Genomic DNA, 20,495 nt, shown 5'->3' on the forward strand with positions numbered 1-20,495 from the left:
AATGCCAGCTTACATCTGAAGGATTGGGCCAGGGAGCAATCTGAGAGTCCTCTGCTAAAACCACCCCTCTCTTCCCAAGTCCACCTCCTGCTTTTGGCCTTTACTCTCTTTTCCCAACCTGAATTTCTTCCTATATTTCCCCATGAACCCTTCTGCAAATGAGCCCCTTCTGTGAAAAGCCTGCCCCACTAGCCCTTCAACATATATAGATATGCTTAAATTTGCATTGGCTACATAAATGAGTCTCTTCTTCTGCCACTCTTTACTGTAAATATGTATCCTTAAGCACTGATGGTGATATGACAGATGTCAATAAACTTCTCCTGCTAAATTGTTTTTGTTGAATATGGAATGACATGTTTTGTTTTATACATTTATTTATTTCTGCTCTTGTTTTCAAAAGATGTTTTTTTCCTTTCTGAGCTTCACTGCATTTTTAGAACAAAACTATGTTAACTGTATCTAATCTCCAACCATATATTTCTATTTTTAATTATCTTATAATTTAAAATTTGTTTCCAGAGTAAAGTGGGAGAATAAATTCCTTATTTGCTGAAACTAAGTCTTAAATGGGTAAGGTTACCAAAAAACCTAACTGGAAACCCTCAGGGAAGGAGTTCCTATAAAATTTTTAAATGAATAAAAGAAAAAAATCTGCATTAATTATTTGTGCTTAACTATCTGGTTTACCCTATGGATATCAAAAAGGCAACAAACTGGGTTATAATCAAGGATGAAACACTGCTCCTCGAAAGTAGAGGAAACTAGTTTTAATCCACCAGGAGATACAATGCATGTACTTGCAGTAAGTTTTAGTGAGATGTATTGGAATACTTTGGTTTAGTTACTGTCAACAAATGCATAACCAGGTAACACTGGATAAATACATTGTTTGCTATTGTATTCACAGGCATTCAGATGAGGACAGAGAGGGAAGATTTATACTCTGTGTAATAATATGCTTCTGGCAGGACAAAGCTCAAGTTAGTTTGAGACTCACGGCATCTAATATAGAATTGGAAATGTGCATATTAATGAAGCAATCTATGACTTTCCATGCCAAACTTTTCACCATTTGTATTAGTCCATTTCTGTAGCATATAATAGAAAACCTGAAACTGGGTAATTCGTAAAGAAATAAAATTTGTTTCTTATGGTTTTGGAGACTGGGAAGTCCAATGACAAGGGAATACACCTGGTTAGGGCCTTTTTCTTGATGGTGACCCTCCACAGCAATGCAGGGTGTCACATGGCAAATGGCTGAGCAAGAGAACTAACCTGCTCACTCACTCTCTTTATAAAGCCATCAGTCCCACACCCATAACCACCATTAAACCATTGATGGTTCATCTATTCATGAGGATACAGTCCTCACAATCTAATCACCTCTTAAACAGCCCTACCTTTCAACTACCACAATTGGATTTCTCACCTTTCTTGACATTGTTACAATGAACATTGTTTCCAATCAGAACCTTGACACATTTAACCCATAGCACCACTCCCATATGTTCTCTTCCACACCTCTGTGCCTGCCGAACCTGATGTTTCCCATGCCTAGAAAAAGCTTTGCTTTTCTCTTTACAGAGAGACTTGTAACTCATCCTTCAAGTCCAGAGTAGTTGCCACCTCCTCTGTGAATCCTTCAAATTTAGATTTGCCCTCTTCTCAACTTTTGGCTCGAGGCTCTTTCTACCTTTCTATATTTTAATACTCATCACATTATGATGTAGTTTTTTATTTTTTAGTCAAATTACCAGAATGGAAGCTTGAAGAGAGCAGGGATATTGTCTGTTTTGTTCGTTTGCTATATACTCAGGATCTAGAAAAACACCTGGCAAAAAGGAGCTGGATAAATATTTGTTGAATAATTCCCTTCTTATTATGTATAGGTATGTGGGCATGGCTGGGAGGAAACAAGATGAACCAAATATGGTTCTATACTCCATATAATACAGTTAAGCTAAGAGGACAGACGTAGGAACATACATTTGCATTGGGATTGCAAAGAAGAAATAGGCATTGAACTAGACAAAATACTTACATTAAATTTATATAAGATGGATAGCATATACTAAGTGTGAAATGTTGATACAGATATTGAGTTGTAAATATATATATATAGTAAGTATATATATATATATATATGTATATATACTTGAAGAAAAATAACCATAATGAGCTAGGATTGTCCAGATTTATCAAAAGAGGCAAGGTCTTGTGGGAAAGATTTAAGTGGCAGGAAAGAAGAGATTTAGGATGCTTTAGGCATGAAGGAATAGTGATGAAAAATGACATGATTAGTGAGGAAAAGGAACAGACCCTTTATATATATATATATTTTTTCTATTCTTTATTTCATTAATTTCCTTTTTTTTTTTAAATTTTATTTTGTCGATATACATTGTGGCTGATTATTGCTCCCCATCACCAAAACCTCCCTCCCTCCTCCCTCCCCCCCTCCCCCCAACAATGTCCTTTCTGTTTGCTTGTCGAATCAACTTCAAGTAATTGTGGTTGTTATATCTTCTCCACCCCCCGTTGTTTTTTGTGTGTGTGTGTGTGTTTGTGTGTGTGTGTGTGTGTGAATTTATATATTAATTTTTAGCTCCCCCCAATAAGTGAGAACATGTGGTATTTCTCTTTCTGTGCCTGACTTGTTTCACTTAATATAATTCTCTCAAGGTCCATCCATGTTGTTGCAAATGGCAGTATTTCATTCGTTTTTATAGCTGAGTAGTATTCCATTGTGTAGATGTACCACATTTTCCGTATCCACTCATCTGATGATGGACATTTGGGGAACAGACCCTTTATAAATGGAACTTCTGTATAATAAGGTTCAGATGAGCCCAACCAAGACTCAGAGCTCAGCCAACAATCATATGAGATTGAGCAAGAAAGATATTTAACTTTCACAAGTTCCAGTTTACTTATTTGTAAATTGGTAGCTAGGTTTTGCTGTTTCACAAGGTTATTGTGTAGATCGAATGAGTCGGCATGATTCTGATATAGGCGGGCAGACATAGGCATTAGGAAATAGGGTACAAATTGGGATATACATTATGGTTTAAACAATAAAGGAAAAATACTGGAAGGAAATATAACCAAGTTAATCATACTTGCATTAGAATGATGGGACTATGAGTGATCTTCCCCCCCCACTCCCACTTTCTTCATATTCCAAATCATCATTGAAGGACATATTAATTAAAAATTCATTTTATTCAACAATTATCCTAGTTGCTGAGAAAAATAGAGTGAATGAAAAGAAACAAGGTTTGATCTCTCAAGGAGTTTATGTTTTAGTGGACAGAGTCAGACAGAAAACAATATAGATACCTAAGATAACTTCAAATAATAATTGCTACCATAGTGGTATAGTGCTGGAGTCAGGTGTTGCTTCCAGATAGAAGGGTCAGGGGAGGACTGTATGAGTAAAGATTTACACGATGGACAGGTGCCAAGATCTAACTGCTGAGTTGGGGGAGAATGTTATAGGGTGGGACAGGCAGCTGCAGAATGAGCTGGATGTGTTCAAGGGACCAAAGGAGAGTGTGGCTGGAACACAGTGAGCAAGGAGGAGAGTGGTGGGACGTGAGGTCAGAAAGATACACAAAAGCCAGATCACGAAGGACTTTGGAAACCAAGATGAAGAAAGTGGATTTTATTCTCAGTGTAACGGCAAGACATTGGGATATTTTAAACAGAGAGATGAAAAGATCTGCTTTACATTTTAAAATACTATTGTATATATGTGTATAGATACATATACATAAATGTATCTATACATATATCCATATATAATAAAATTGAACTGCTAGGTGACAAAGTGAACTCAGTTTCCTTATTTTTAAACTGGCAATAACATATATATATGCATATATATAATGATACACATATATACTGCATATAAAAATAGTATATGTATATATAATAAAGTTTAATTGCTAGATGATAAAATGAACTCCATCATGATTTCATGCCATTACATGATCGGCCAGGTCTAATTAATGGGGAAAAATAATGAGATCACTGTGCGCACAGTCACATGTGTTCTTTCCAGCATTAGATATTTTAAAAGAGAGAGCAGTTTGGCATCATCAGTCTAAGCTTTCACTCGTATGTCTGATAATTGGTAACATATTCAAATAACATTTATCACGTTCTGCACTATGGGCTGAAGACAAACTGTCAATTGGAAACACCAGTTTTCCGAATACCAATTCTGGTTCTCTGCTTAATTTGCTGTGTTATTTTCTTTTGTGTTTTATTTTTATTTTATTCAAAAATGAAAAAGAGCAGTGTTGCATATGAAAATTAGAATGCTAAGGAGAAAATTTGCAAATGTCAAGCTGTGTAGATTTTGCTACAGAGTATTTCAAAATTAATATTTGTCCTTCTCTTCCTGGCAGCGCATATTTCTAAGAAATAATGAGCTGAGCTCTCTTGAGTGAACAAATCCCCAGCAGAGTGATTTTGGCACTTGAGAGGCACGTTAACTACTTTAAGTCCCGAAAGCTTCATCACTGACTTCATTATTCCTTTGGAGCACTCTCCAGAATCTGCTCCCAGCGATTCAGAGGCACAATGGAAGAGCAAGCTGTTTTCTTCCTGCCTTTCGGTGCCTAAAACAATAGATTTCTGAAATACTGTGAGCTTTCAGTGCTTCCCAGAAAGTGGGATATTCCGTTGTGAAAAACACGTATGAGTAGAATTTGATGTCAGTTTTAAAGAGTCTAATCTGTCTTCAGTGTCTGCAAAGATAAATACTTACCTTAAGCAACATAAAGCATATTCCCATCTCCATACAGAGCGTTAATATCCACACACTCTTCTTTCTACAGAAGGAAGGAGGACCAGCATTAACACTAACAGTGTTAGAGAGAAAAACATAATTGACCTTACTCTCTCCCTTCGTTCTCTTTCCATCAGAAACAAGAACTTTCAAAAGAAGTCTGTCAAGGTGTTATCTTCCTTGGTCTTTGTTCTGGTTTTTTTTAAAACGATTATTATTTCTTGATCATTCAAAAAGAAACATCAAAAAGCTACTTTTGATAGTTTCCATTGGAATAAAAAAGATATGACACATTTTTCTACATGTTCATCCTCAAAAATTATCCCTTTTGAAAGGAAATGATACCATTTTCAAAGGGCTGTGATTTTGTACCTCCTTGGATGTAGGTATCAGTGACTTCAATAGATATTTCATACAGAGTACATGTGAAGGATTTCAAAGGGATTCAGAAAAAAATAAATGATACCCTTCAGAAAAAATAAATGATACCCTTCATTAGGTGGCTTATAGTTTTATTGTGTTAAGAAGGACAAGTAGAACTCAAATTACTTAAGAATCCTTAGAAGTAACATAGCAGTTTAAGAGTTCAGGCTCTTGAACCAGCCAGTCTTGTACTCAAATCCTTACCCTTACTTACACTTTCCAGCTGTGTGATACACTTACCTCTAGGAACCTCAAAAATCTCTGTGAAACAAAAATAACATTAGTAATTTTCTCCTAGCATTACTATGAGGATGGGTAAGATAATGAGTCTGCATATAAAGCATTTAGCTTGATGCTAGGGCCCCAAATAAATTCAAAAAGGAATAAATAAGGACTGGCTGGTTAGCTCAGTTGGTTAGAGCATGGTGTTATAACACCAAGGTCAAGGGTTCAGACCCCCTATACGAGCCAGCCTCCAAACCAAAACAAAAAGCTGTAATTATTATTTTTTGGTAAACATAGGAGAATAATTGCTAGGTCAAACAAGTTTTTTTAAATGACCTTTGGGAATTATATTAAACACTTTATATTCACAAATTATAAATATGTACTGTTTTCATTTCTCTTAATAGGCATTTTGAGTTGTTGTTTGGCATACAATGTTGGTCTCCCAGAAGCAAAAATATTTTCTGGTCCTTCAAGTGAACAGTTTGGCTATGCGGTACAGCAGTTCATAAATCCAAAAGGCAACTGGTAAGAATATTCTCTTCTTTATGATTTCAGTAAAAATAGTAAATAAATTTTATATTTAACTCCAATTGCTTTTTCAAATTGGTGCATGACTATCAATGGGTAGCTTTCAAATTTCCTTAAATGAACGATCTTTCTTTGAGAGTTGACAACTGCATATTAGTAATTAATGGGATGGTATAATGCTACTTTTTTAAAAACCTGGATAGAAAATTTTCTCTAAATGTTCCATAGCAAATTTATAACAACAGTTTTGACCATTTAATACATAGGTAGGTAGATAGGTAGGTGGATAGGTAGATGATAGATAGAGATATTGTCTTCATTTCTTTTCAAGTAGACTGATATTCAGTGATCTGTTGAAATCATCACCTAGCAAATGCTGTCCCTGGTCCACTTCTAGATGGTATAATTCTTCCCTAGATTTTCTCCTTCAGCAAGGCTGTGTCTATTCACTTCATTCTATGGTCCTCTCAAGCATCAATAAAAAATCTACAAAAGTGACTTTCTCTAGTATATTTAGCACCTTTTATTTTTTGCCCCAAAGTGCCCCCAGTCTTTTAATGCTGTGTGATGGTTACATTTATAAACCATGGCCATTCTACCCAGGTGAAAAACAACCACCCTGGTGGAAATGGAAATATCCAAATATATCCCCATTGCTGGCTTAAGTTTCCCATAATAACAATGCACATAAACTCAAGGAAATGAGATGATTCTGAAAGTTGTATTTAGGAAGAAGAGCTGTAGCTCCTCTTCTGCCAGAGTTGAGGCCCACTCGTGGACAAAGGTGCTTCCATTGGAAGCTTATCTCCTTGTTGGAATAGAAGGTTCCAGACCATCTCCAATTACAATCGAGCATCAGATACTGGAACATCGCCTTCTAGAGCTCTTTACAATGATCAAATGGGCTGTTGTTGGCTTATCAAATTAGAGCTATAATTCATAAACCTTTTTTCTGTGTGAATTTGTTTGATGCTCTAAACAGTTGAATTCAAAGAAACATTTAGAATCCAAATTATTCACATGGTGAGGCATTCCTGTCTGTGTGATGAGGAACCAGAATGAAATATCATGAGAGAGGGCAGTGTGTCTCTGCGAATCGTGAGCTAAGTTTTATGTGATGCAGATGAATAGGCTGGAGATGATCATTAACTAATGTGAGGAGACTTGGAAAGCAATGCATATTGGAGACAGTTTGTCACTCTCTGGAAGGACAAGAACAGTCTGGTTAGATACCCAAAGATTAGCAATTACTGTAGTCATTTGGGATATGAGAGAGAGATGCATCTCTAACAGTTATCAAATTCTGCTTTGATAACCATAAAGTTGTAAGGAGATTGGAAAGAATATATGGTCAGCATATTTTGACCTTGGAATCCAGCAAATGAAGTTGCCAATGATCCACAATTTTACATGTCTAACGCAGATTCTTTCCCCTAAACTCCCTTGTCAGACAATCCATTCAACATCTCCACGTTAGTGCCTAATAGACATACCACACTTAACTGAGAGAACACAAGTATCTGATTTTCTGCAGCAGCTAATGAGGCCAAAAATCCTTGACTACTCTTTCTCCCTCCTCCCCTGTATCTTACCATAAGCCAGTACTGTTGACCCTGTCACCAAAATGCATATTACATCTGTCCATTTCTCACCGTCCCTCCTGCTGCTGCCCCGATGAAAGCCAACACTAGATCATGTAAGTGCGGCTGCAACAGCTTCCACCCTGTCCCCTGCTTCCCTTCTTACCCCTCTTTATTCTGCTCTCCTTGCCATAGCCATGTGATCTTTCAAAAACATGATTCACTCCCTAGATTAAAACCTTCTGTGGCTTTCCAGTGCAATTAGTATAAACTAAAATTCTTTGAAGGATCTGGTTTTAGCCTGCCTGTCCTATACCATCTTTTACCTTTTCTCCTTTATTTTCTGTGCTCCAGTGATTATGTCTTTTCTCTGTTTCTTCAACATGCCAATCTCATTCCTGCTTCAAAGCTTTTGCTCATCCTTTCTCTTGCTTGGAAGAGTCTTCCCCAAGCTCTTCACTTAGCTGATTGGTTGTCATCTTTCAGTCTCAGCTCAAATGTCTCCTCCTTATAGACCTTTCAGAACAAACCTGTCTATATAGCCCTTTACCACCCCTCCTGGTCACTCTAGCCTTGTATGTGGATTTATTTTCAATCTAGCAGTTATTACTATCTGAAATGATCTTTACTTGTTTATGGGTTCATTCTCTGTGTTCTACCTTTTTCCCTGAGTATGGGGACATTGTTTTGTTCACTGCTGTGTCCTCAGTACCTATAGTGGTAACTGGCACTGCATAGGGGGTCGGTTATTATTTGTTGAATGACTGAATGATAATTCTACTTCCAAGTGATTCACCCAAGGTACTCTACAAAGTGAACTATAGTAGACTGACTTAGGAAGTATGAGCGAAACAAGACTTTCAGATGGACTCCAGTGGTCTGCTTTATAGATGTGGCCTAGCTGAGGACAACCTGGCACTGAGTTTTAGGTTATTCTTTTTAAGCAATAGCTTTCCTGGGAGAGGGTAAATCTAAGAGAGAGCCACCATTGGTAATAGATGTTAGTAGAGAAGATAAGCCTATCAATAACTGTAGGAAACTCAACCACTGGCCATGGAGCAGGTTGGAAGTTGAATAAGACTGAAAGGGGCAGAGTTGACAGGAACCTCTCAGGCAGAGTCCTGGGAAAGAGAGAAGCAGCCATATCTCCTTCTCTCTCCAGGATTCCCTCTAAGTATTTAAGACATTGATAAAAGACAAGTCTATTAGCAATTTGTGGTGAGATTCTAGTGCTGATAATGTGATGTGAAGACCAGGGACTCCAGACATTTCTAAACCCTGCCTTGGCCTTCTCATAACATTCCTGAGATATAAACACACAGGACAGTGGCTGTTGGGAAAGAAGGCACTGCTCACTTACTGGCTGGGCTAGGGTTTTCAACACCAGGGTAGAGCTTTCTAGTAAAGTATAGGATTAAGCTCAGGCTCAAGGTAATTCCCTCTGGCCTGTGTCTTAAGCACCAGCTGGTAGGAGCATTCTGCACCACGCAGAGGAAGAGAAGGGAGAGCCCCTGTGTGACCTGAGGGACTGACCCATAGGAGGAGAGAAGTAGGAAGGAAAGAGAATAAAAGCTGGCCAGGCTGCTGCTCTGAGTGCTTTCACTGATCTGGTCTCATGAAGCAAAGAAGCAGAAGAGGCCCACCCATGGGCAGGATCTTCTCCTCCACTGCAGGCTGGACACTCCATGAGGTGCAGAAAGTACAAAGCAGACCTTAATTTTAAGGAGTGTAAAATAGAGTCAATGAGGGAGATTTGTAGGCAGAGTAGGCCACCATGAATAACACTGTCACTGAGTAGGGGGTCAGTAATTAAGAAGATACAACTAAGTGCATGGTGTCTGTGTTCTTTTCGTGTCCCTAGCTCTATTAACTTAATATTAAGAGCTCATTTTCTCTTTCCAAGCCCTGGGACACTAGAGGGACAAATTTCCTCAGGACCTCACTCATTAGCCAGGCCCTGCCAGCGTGCCTTGTTACAGAGGGCAGTGCTGTGGCCAGGACCCAGCTGAGTGGGTTACCCCATTCCAGCACTCAAGTGGCCACAGCAGGACGAGCAGCCTTCACAACTCTCAGTTCAAGGGAAATAATGTGAAATTTGGAATCCACAATTGCCCATTTGTTTTAACAATTGGCACCGTGTACTTCTCCACTCCTAATTTATGACAAAAGCACAGATATTATGGAAGTAGCAGATGTGAGAAGGACTGTTTAAACGTTAACTTTCCTTCTGATACTGATCAAGTTAACTTTGGGCACAAAAAGTGGTATTACTAGGAATTCTTTTAATAAACTGTGAGTCTTTCTCCGTTGGACTTATACATATAATACATGCACGCTTGCATGCAGACACACACACGTATTTCCTTATTTTCTTTATTCTCTTACTGCTGCCTATTGTGAAGCTGCCATTCAGGTACCTTTTTCCTCTGCTTACTCTGACTTTCTTTTCAATCTATGTGAGTCCTGACTCCATCTCTCAGTCCTTTCATTCCCTCTAACAACTCACTTAAGCCTGTAGTCTGAATTTTCTTAAATCACGCTTCATTGTTTTTAAAGTACAATTTTAGCTGTTCCATATGTCCCATGTTTCTAAGAATTTATAGGGATAGTTTACTTCAGGATCTATCAGGTTTTAACAAAGTACTTTTGACTCTTTCACTAGTTTTATGTATCATATTTTTATTATACTGTAGACTTCTACTGTAGAAATAATGATGATATGGCTTTGATAGCTCTTGAACCTCTTTTTATTTTTTACTTTAACATTTACTTGTTCATATTTGTGGGGTACAGTGTGTTATTTCAATACATGCTTATACCGCACAATGAGTCACTTAGTGTGGACAGCGCAGTTGTGTACCCATTAGTCCACCAGTTCCCTCTCCCTAACCCCCTCCCCTGCTGGGCTCTGGTAACCACTATTCTACTCTACTTCTATGAGAACCACTTTGTTGTTGTCGTTATTACATATATGAGTGAGATTGTGTAGTATTTATCTTTCTGTGTCTGACTTCACTTAACACAATGGTTTCCAGTTTCATCCATGTTGCTGCAAATGATGCAATATCATTTCTTTTTATAGCTGAATAGTATTCCATTTTGTACAAATACCACAGTTTTTTCATCCATTGATAGGCATTTCAGTTAATTCTATCTCTTGGCTATTGTGAATAGTGCTGTGATGAACACTGGAGTGCAGGTGTCTTTTTGATATATTGATTTCATTTCCTTTGGGTATATACCCAGTAGTGGGATAGCTGGGTCATAAGGTAGATCTATTTTTAGTTTCCTGAGGAACCTTCATACTGTTTTCCACAATGGCTGTACCAGTTTACATTCCCACCAAGGACATAGGAGGGTTCCCTTTTCTCTGCATACTTACCAGCCTTTTTAACAGCCTTAAGTGAGCTGGGTAATTTTAAAAGCAAGCTGGCCTCCCCAGCAGAGCACAGAGCAGCCTTCTGGCAGTAAGTAAAGCTGTGGGCTGTTCTCCCTTCCGTGTAGGCAGAGGGACATCCCATTTCAGAGCCCTGCTTTTACACACAGGATGTTCAAATGTGGATGATGCCGTCCTTATCACAAACAATCTGCAAAGGATTGAGATATGTTTAAAATGACTTCCTGGGGCTGTGGTGATATGCACTGTTTCTGTTTGTCTGATCTGAAGGCCTGGACCAAGAACAATCTGAGCTCATTATATGACTCAAAAACCATAGAAAACTGCAATCACCTGTGTGATGAGGACTGACTGAGAAGTAGGCATATTTCCAGTTGTAGAAATGCATTTTCTTGTTCTAGCAAAGACTAGTGCATTCTTTTTCCTTCAAAAGAGAGGAGAAATATAATGTGCATGGGTTATAGCCCCCCACAAATCCATCTATATATGAATTTAGAGCTTTAACTTTGTATTTAAGAAACATTTTAATAAAGCTCTATGTATATTATAAATGTAACAGATTTCTCCCACAAATATGTCTGTAAGAGAATTTCAAATAAAAAATAAAGATGAAATATTCAATTTCATAACAGACATCAAAGCCATGTTATATGGCTTTTTGGTAACACCAATACCTGGTATTTATTGAGTACTCTTTCTTTGCCAAACACATAACACTCATGATGACTCTGGGAGCTTTGTAGTTTTATTGCCCCTTTTACAAATGAGAGAACTGAGACTTAGAAACAACTTAGACTTAAGTTGTTTGCCTAAGATTACAGAGCAAATAAGTAAAAAAGGGTAAATTAATGCAAAGTGGAAATAAGATGCTCCAAATGTATGTATTTTTGTAAGTATCAAAAGAGGGGAGTGGCAGGATGTAAATGGTATTTATAAATAACATCTAAATCTTGTTTTAACATATAAAGTAAGATAAACTTTTACAATTTTGAATTAAAAGTTCTGTTACAGAATTTATTCCATTATTCTTTCATTGGCTTTACCATTAAGTGTTGCCCGGGCAAGGATGACGCTTTTCATCCTGTCATACATAAGGATTTCTCACGTATGTCGGAGCCAGAGCCCAAGGGTTTTACCCTCAGCTTTCTCACCATTTGCTGGGTGACTTTGGGAAACTCATACAACCTCTCTGGAGCACAAAGAGTGTCATCACTACCAAACCAGAATGTTATGATCATTTTGTGCAAGAAATAAAAGTAAAGCACTTCAAAAACTAAACTGCTGTGCGTATGTGAGGTACACTAATCAGCACTTTGTAAAAAGACCTAGGAAGAAAATCAGGTTTTTATAACTCATTCCTCCCTCTCTCTCCCCACCCCTTGCCTCTCAACCATTTCTCATCTGTCGTGGATTAGCTTCCATGCATATTGGATTAGCTCCGGTATATTTCTTCTTCTTTGCCAAGAATGTTATTCCGATCCCCTTTCCAAAATAACTATGTCTTTGTCTTTCAGTATGGCCTTTAAATGTTAGCCAACATCATCCTTTATGTCTCCTTCCAAAGATAATATTCTCTTGCCGTTAGGTTGTCCTGGCAGTGCCATTTCACATGCTTACATTGTTTATTCAGAAGGTTTGCTTTTTTATTTTAAATCTATGGCATGTATATTCCTTTTTTTCTTCCGTTAGATTTTAGTTACTTTTTTACTAGCTTATAACTTAGTCCAATTTTTGATTCTGTAAAAACATTGGAAGTCTGTCTGTAGTATATGCTTGCACTTTTAAGTTTGAAAAACATCTTGTTAATTTATTTATAAATCACTGCTTTGTTACTGCCATGTAATGAAACATCACTCAGCACTGTTCACATAGGTGTGCAAAGTGATATGTTTCCTATCATCAACGACTTTCCCTCAGCTGGCAGTAAGTGCAGGGTAAATATGGAACCACTTACCTTTTAGAACACCAGCCCCATGGACCACCTTAATGTCAGTTTACCTACATCGGTCACACCATACTTGCAGTTTTTTTTCACTAAATTAAAATAATATTTATGGCTAATTTTAAAATGTTTTGTGCAATTTGTCATAAATAAAAATCTATAGTAGAAAGGGCATTTTAAATAACTCCTGCTCTGACTTCCTTCTCCCTTCCCCCACTCTGTGTGCGCCTACAAACCTATGAACACACACACACCCCTTGTTTGTGACTTGCATGTGGGGTGTATCTGCTGTCCTAGAATGTCTCAAGTGCTTCAATGATCCATGCAGATCCTCCATCCCTCACCAGTTTATAATTTTAAGCTTTTCTCTGTGATAATGTCTGATTGTCTGTTTCTGGAATAAATTTCATTTATGAAGGTGAGTGTGACTTATAGACACACCTTCCTACCATCCTTTGTCTGAAACATTTTCATCCATCCAACTCCATCTGAGGAGGGATCTGAGGAATGCTAAGTGGCACTGGAGGAGCCTGTCTGTTAATTTGTTAATGGCCCACATGATAGAAAGACAATGTGCATCTCTTCCCTAGAAGATTTCTAAGTGAACTTAAGACAATAGGAAGAATCAGGGATGTGGAACGAAAGGGCATGGGTGCGAAAAGGCACAAGTGCAGATCTAGGCTTTGTTGCCACATGGACACTTACAGTTGTTTTGTGTTTTCTGTACAGTTGTTTTATGAAAACAGGAATAGTTATAACACTTGACCTCACAGGGTATTTATAAGGATCAAAGGAGATAACGTACATAAAAAGTGCTTTACAAACTGTAAAGCGGTTTACAGATGTTGCTATTCCAATTTTTGTCACTGATGAAACAACTACCTGCCAAAGCACCTAGATGAAATGTGGTGGTATTAAAATCACCCCTCTCCCTAGGATAGGACCAAGAATGGGAATTTGTGTCATCACAAGGAAGTGAGTATTTCAACTTCTGATTTTAACTTCAAGAAAACCGCACGTTGGATGAGTTGAAGTAAGTTTTTACTGCTTCCTTCTAGTGCAAAAGCTAATTTCCAGAGTTTTTATGAGGCAGAACAATAGGCTTAAGATGTCTTAGCAGTAATAAGGTTGGTGGATTCTTCACTATGAAACTGAAAGACCTTGGGGATTTAGCCATCCCACTATTAGAGGAAACGATCTGGCAGCCTAAGAAGTCTGAGGCAGCATGATGAGGCTTAAGTACTAGAATTGCCTTTCACCATATGCCAAAGAATTTAATTATTAAATTTATAATAGCAATATTGTTTTCCAACCAACACCTAAAAAAATGAACTCTCTTTAACCATCTTCCCCCTTCTCAGAGATGCCAAGTCTTCACAAGTGAATTCTCTCCGTCATGGACTCCTTTTACATTTCCTAGCAGGAAGCAGGGAGCCCTTTAGAAGTCACCAGACACTTTGCATTGTCAATGGCCTGGAACTAAACAATGTAAGGAACAATATTTATATTTATAAACCATAGGCTTGGCTTTGAAATTGCTCACGTTAATGTAGATATTATATACAACAGACCTAATCCCAAGTATAACATCCCCTTAGATGTCTGATAGACATCTCAAACTTAAAATATCTCACACTGAACCCCTGAGCTCCCTCTACCTCAAAGTTTTGCTCTTTTCACAATATCCCCCTTATCTGATGGCGGTGACTTGCTCCTCTTTGTTTCTCAGCCAAAAATCTTGGAGTCATCCTTGACTGACCCTCCCTCCCTCTTTTCCTTCCTTCCGTCCGTCCTTCCTTCCTTCCTTCCTCCTCCCTCCCTCCTTCCCTCCCTCTCTCCCTCTCTCCCTCTCTCCCTCTCTTCTCTCTCCCTCTCTCCCTCCCTCCCTCCCTCCCTCCCTCCCTCCCTCTCTCCCTCCCTCCCTCTCTTTCTTCTTTCCTTCCTTCCTTTTTCAAAGACCAGTCCCAAGCAACCCTGCTGGCCCTGCTTTCACAGCAGATCTGAAATGACACCAGTCTCACCTTCCTCCTGCCAGCCTGGATGAGCCCTTCGCCATCCCGTGCCTGGATCATTGCAATCGCCTTCTAAGTGCTTCTTCTGCTTCTTTCTTCCAACACAGTTGTTCCCAGCAGCGCAGCCTTCAAACTCCTTCTGCAATGTGTCAGATCGCATCTCTCCTCTACTCAAAACCCTCCAATGGCGTTCTCATTTCACTTGGAGGGAAAGCCAAGCCTTCTGATATATACAAGTCTCTGTATAATGTGGCCCCCTTACCAGTCTGACCTCGTCTCCTACTGCTTTCCCCCTCATGCACTCTGTTCCAGCATTTGCACCTGCTGGTCCCAGGGCCTGGACTACTCTCCCATCAGAGTCTTATGGTTCACTCCTTCGCTTTCCTCACGTCCTTACTTCAGTGTCCTCTTCTTAGTGAGGCCTCCCCTGACCATTCTAATGATTACACCACTCTCCACCCCACATTCCTAGCTCCGTCCTATTTGTTTTTCTCCCAAAGCACTGATCACTACCACCACGTTTTACCTATTATATTAAGTTTACTGCCCATTTTTTCCTACTAGAATGTAAGTTCGATGAGTCCAGAAATTTGTGGCTGATTACACACTAATGTATCTGCACTGCCTAGAACTGTATCTGGCACATAATAGGTCTGGCCACCATGTACAGCCTCACAGATTGGAAGGCCAGGGAACACCATCATATGAGAATGGTGCCCCCTGGAGTTGTTTATCATGTTAGCCCCATAAGAGATCAATAGACATTGGTTGAATTGAATAAAACAAAAAGTTTTGCCGTACTATTTTAAGCATACCTCTGTCAGTAATCTCTAGAAAAATCCCTTGTATTCAAGGAACATTTGGAGAGTTTAGACACCAACATACCAAAAAAAGATATTTATAACAGCCCCTGGATTGTGGGTTTGAAACTATCCTGCCTGCATTACCATAAATACTGTTTACTAACCAAACAAAGTATTTTGAATTCCAGTGGAGGTGGGCAAATTGGCTATGTTTTCGAAGTCTACATAATCACTATTTTCTCACACGATAATTGAATAGTAAGTGTTATTTAAAGTAGTCATGGAAGAATTCCCAGTTTCACTGTAGGAAAAGAGACATTTATATCTTGGGATTTTGCTTTGTTTTGAGAATCAGCACACATCATGCAGCTCTTTCATCTGGCTAGGATGAAATTATACCCATTTCTTCAAAGAGATTTTGCCAAACTTCAACAGGGTATATCCCCCAAAATATCCTACTCCCCACCTTTGTAACAGTCTCTCATGGCATGTCCCTTCCTGCTACAGCTGATTATGTCAAGTTTTATCAATAAATATACCGGCCTCCCTCATCTTCCTGTCTGATTATTAAGAATGTCACAATTCCTTGGAGTAGACACTGGTGATGTCATAGCCTTTCCTTCTGAGGGGGAGTTGTTAAGAACCAGGATTTCTCTGAGGCCTTAGGGTGTAAGAGACGAGAGTCTGCTGGAAACTTTGCCAGTAAAGGAAGTGGTGATTTCAAAATATTCTCTGTAGTCATTAGCATGACCTGTAGGCTACTCACTAATGTGGTTTAAGGTCTTTGAGGCATGAGTCGTGTGTGATGAGGCACCTTGTTGTTCAACAGTCACCAAAATGGTCTGCTTTTCCAGTGTTTTCTATTGTCTTGTGTTAAGAGGTTAAGATAGCAGAACACTGTCAGAGATTTATCTGTGGGTATGCTTTCTGAGAATTTCGAGTGCTTTCTCATTCTTCGGGTTAAGTGACACAAAACTGTGCAGATGCTCGCCTTTCTCTTCTTCCTGTCTGATTAACTTAGGAGGCCCGTAGTTCTGACAGTGGTAGTGGGGATGTCATAACCCCTTCTGAGCTATGAGGTTATCGAATCCTGAATTCTTAGATGAAGTGGGAGGAGGTGAGGGGGAGAGTGTCCAGGAAATGCTTAGTCAATAGGAAACAGTGAAGAGTCTTTTTGCTTTTGCATATTCTCTTGGAGAAAACAGCTAGTGGTGTGGCTTTGCTGCTAGATGCTCTGAGGAACAAAACGGTAACATTTTAGATCAGAAATACTTTCGTTCCTCAGTGTGTCTCTCTTGAGTTATGCTGAGGATGGATGGAAATGCGCATAAGAGAAGTCACCTGAATTACTGCATTTGGTATTATCTGAATGTACCCTGTTCTTACCTGCGTTGCTAACAGTGTAGCCTTCTCCTAGGATGGCTGTGGCTCATTTCCAACACACAGCCACACACTCCATCACAGGAAGTATGGCCTGACCCTCAGTTTCTGGTTTCTTCTCCAGGCTAGTTCTAGAACCCAGCTCATCTGTCCAGATAGTTTTCTTAATCTGGTCCCTATGTCAGTCCTTTGTGCCCCCAAGAGGATGCCAAAGGGTGAAAAACTTGGGCTTCAGAATCAGACACGCTTGCTCTTCTCACCAGCCATGTGAACATGAGGACGTTGCTCATCTCTCTGGTGCCTCAGTGGTTCCATCTGTAAAATGGAGATAAAATAATCTCAGACCTGTTTTGCAGATTAAATCAGCCAGTGTTTGGAAAGCCTTACATGCAGTACCAGATGTTATAAGATTTGCTGTAATTAATAGGCATTCCTTGTGTGCCAAGGTACAGAGGCACACTTGTGATAGTTTCTTGCTGTAAGGTATTATTTTGTTCTCTACACAGACTCCACGGTCAGTTTTTGTTTAAAAGATAAAACAAGTTAATACATAGTAAATATAGGGAGGCTGAATCTGGAGCAGCTGACAGAATAATAAAAGTATCATGCTTTCCTCTCAACTTCGTTAATTTTTTTCATTTATTTTTTTGTTTGTTTTTTTAACTTGGACAAAAAATAAAAAACATGTTGTTTAATAAGAACAAAACTAAGGATTTTCTTTCTAGGTAACTGTCGAGCTAGGGCTGTGTCTGGAGCACATGCACACTAACTCCACCCACACACAACTCATTTACAAAGAATGCACTGCACCACCCCCAACCAGACCTAAGGCAAGGGGGCCTGATTAAATTATTCTATTTCCCAACAATCCACCCCTTCAGGGTCCCTCCCCATACAATCTATGTGTTCAGAATCTTCCGTGATGTTCCCTTAGCGAGGATAAATGACCCTTACATTTACATAACCTATTGCCCATTCAATATGTCTTAAGGCTTGTAGTTCTGTCCTTTTAACTATTAGCCACATATGTCCGGTTAGTAGTCACCATTGGTGTGATCCTCCATGGGAATCCTGCAGTCATACTGATGGAAAGTTCAACGCACATTCAGTAGGCTGACACACTGATCATGTGACTCCAGTGCAGTGCCTGCAGCCAGAACACTATGGGCGAAAAGACAGAAGGGTTATTGGTACCAACAGGGAAAGTTCTTGCCCCTCTGGCAAGATACATGCCAGTTTGCCATCCTGAGAATGGATGGTTGCAGGAATAGGTATCTTACCTGGCTTATGATACCATACTTTATCTACTAGTACTGTTGGATCTGTAGGTTCTACATGTAACAGTATAGGGGAACTCATAACTGGCCATAATGATAACACAAATGTGCCCTTTGGAATAGAGTATTTATCTGTTCCAGGCCATGTTACCTTTACTCGAGGAGGCCAGATACTTGTCACTCAAGATGAAACTTGCAAGTCTTCCTCTAATCCTTTTCCCCAAGGCTCTATTAAACCTACCCGGCATATATGGGGGGGGCTTGTATTCTCCAAGGCCATTCCCATTGTACTGTCTGTCCCTGTTGCAAACAGGTTGGGGCCAGTAAGAGAATATTTCCATTCTTGCCATATCCTGGCTTCAAAAGTTTATCTATAGTAGTGATTTGTAGCTGTATAGGTGCTGCAGCCCTATGCAACAGAGCTTCCACTGGAGAAGGTCCACCCTTGCGGGGTCTCTCATTTAGAATTCTGACTGTCAGCCATAACCGCCGTGTCCACCCTTTCAGGGATGGGGGTTGGGTAGTTAGCCTTAGTCCCTTTTTTAAAAGACCATTGTACCGTTCAATCATTCCTGCTGCCTGGGGATGATATGGCACATTTAACTTCCACTGAATGAACAACTGGGAGGCCCACCTCTGAACCTCACGTCCAGTAAAGTGGGTTCCATTATCACTTTCTATAACTACAGGCCGACCATACATAGCCATAAGGCTATTCAGTGCCTTCACAGTGTTTACCTGGTCTGGGGCCTTACAAGGCCATACAAACAGAAGACCAGTAGCCGTATCAACAGCAGTGAAATGTATCTGAAATTCTCTGACCTTGGCAGTGGTCTGACAAAGTCTACTTGACATCTAGTCAGGGGCAACCTTCCTCAAGTTATTTACCCATCTGTATGGGGCACCCACCGGGGGTGTGGACTCACTTGAGCACACACTGGACAAGCATGACAGGCATTTACTACATCTTCCCATTTTATAGGCAAGGCCCATCTTTGAGCCACCATCCACATGGTTTTACTGCCAGCATGCTGCATTTATTCATCGGTGTAACCACTGGGCTATATCAGTAGCTGGGGCTCTCTCCGGCCATCTTACCTTAGCCAAGGCATTGGCTTCATCATTTCCTGGACTGGCTAAGGGGAAGTGTCCTGCGACATGGAAAAGAGTTACTTCTTTCTCACGCCCCAATTCCCGTAACTCTTGCCACTTGGCTTGACCCCACAGGGGTCGGTGGCAATTGAGTCATCAGCTTATCCATCAAGTCATGAACTGAAGGCACAGCTGCATGCAAAGGAGGCCCTACTTTGTTCAGTTCTCAGTAATCTACAGTCATTCTCCAAGGACCATCAGGCTTTTTCACTGGCTATACTGGAGCATTTAATAAGCTATGAGCTGGAAAAATAATGCCAACTTTCTCTAACTCCCATATAGTGGCACTTATCTCCGCATGTCCTCCTGGTAGGCAATACTGCTTTACATTAACTACACATCTTGGCTGAGGTAACACCTGTGGGTCATGTTTAGCATATCCTCATAACACTGTCCGTATTCACAGCTGAAACTCTCCAACTGTTGTTTTCAGGTGCAAACCATAAAGTACATCCATACCCAAGATGTATTCAGCTACAGGAGATATATATATATACAGTATATACATGAGGAGGTAATCTCCCTATGACCAATGGCAATGCCACAGCTTTAACCTCAGTCGTATTTCCTCCATAGCCAACTATACGAACTGTGGCCCCTGGAAACTTATCTGGATTGCCATATGTCAGGCTACATTCTGCACCTGTATCCACCAACGCCAAAACATGCTGCACATTTTTCTTCGACCAATATATCGCCAATTCAACATGAGGCCTCCAGTCCTTGCCTGCCCCCAAAAGATGAGTACCTTGACCTGCTCCCTAATCGAAATGGAACAGTTCATCCACCTCCTTGGGAGCAACCAAAAAAATCTTTTAAGTCCACCGATCGCATCCTTTGATCATTTCAATGTTTGTTTCACAGAGGAGCTAACCATATCTTTCAGTTCTTTTGTATAACTACTTTACTTCTCATGTGTTTAAAACAGTTTTACTAGATTTAATAGACAGGAGTCTGCCTTAGTCTTTTTGTGCA

The 20,495-nt window shown here is 39.7% G+C and overlaps 1 protein-coding gene across 1 annotated transcript in view; it reads left to right on the forward strand.

Annotated features, from left to right (window-relative positions):
• ITGA2 (integrin subunit alpha 2) overlaps positions 1–20,495 on the forward strand; it is a 91,378-nt gene that overhangs the window by 22,661 nt on the left and 48,222 nt on the right. The window contains exon 3 of the mRNA XM_063087591.1: positions 5,854–5,974. Coding sequence (XP_062943661.1) covers positions 5,854–5,974 — 121 coding nt within the window. The remainder of the gene's footprint in view (positions 1–5,853; positions 5,975–20,495) is intronic.

Source organism: Cynocephalus volans, chromosome 2 (genome assembly GCF_027409185.1).
Source record: "Cynocephalus volans isolate mCynVol1 chromosome 2, mCynVol1.pri, whole genome shotgun sequence".
In the NCBI taxonomy this organism is placed as follows: Eukaryota; Metazoa; Chordata; class Mammalia; order Dermoptera; family Cynocephalidae; genus Cynocephalus; species Cynocephalus volans.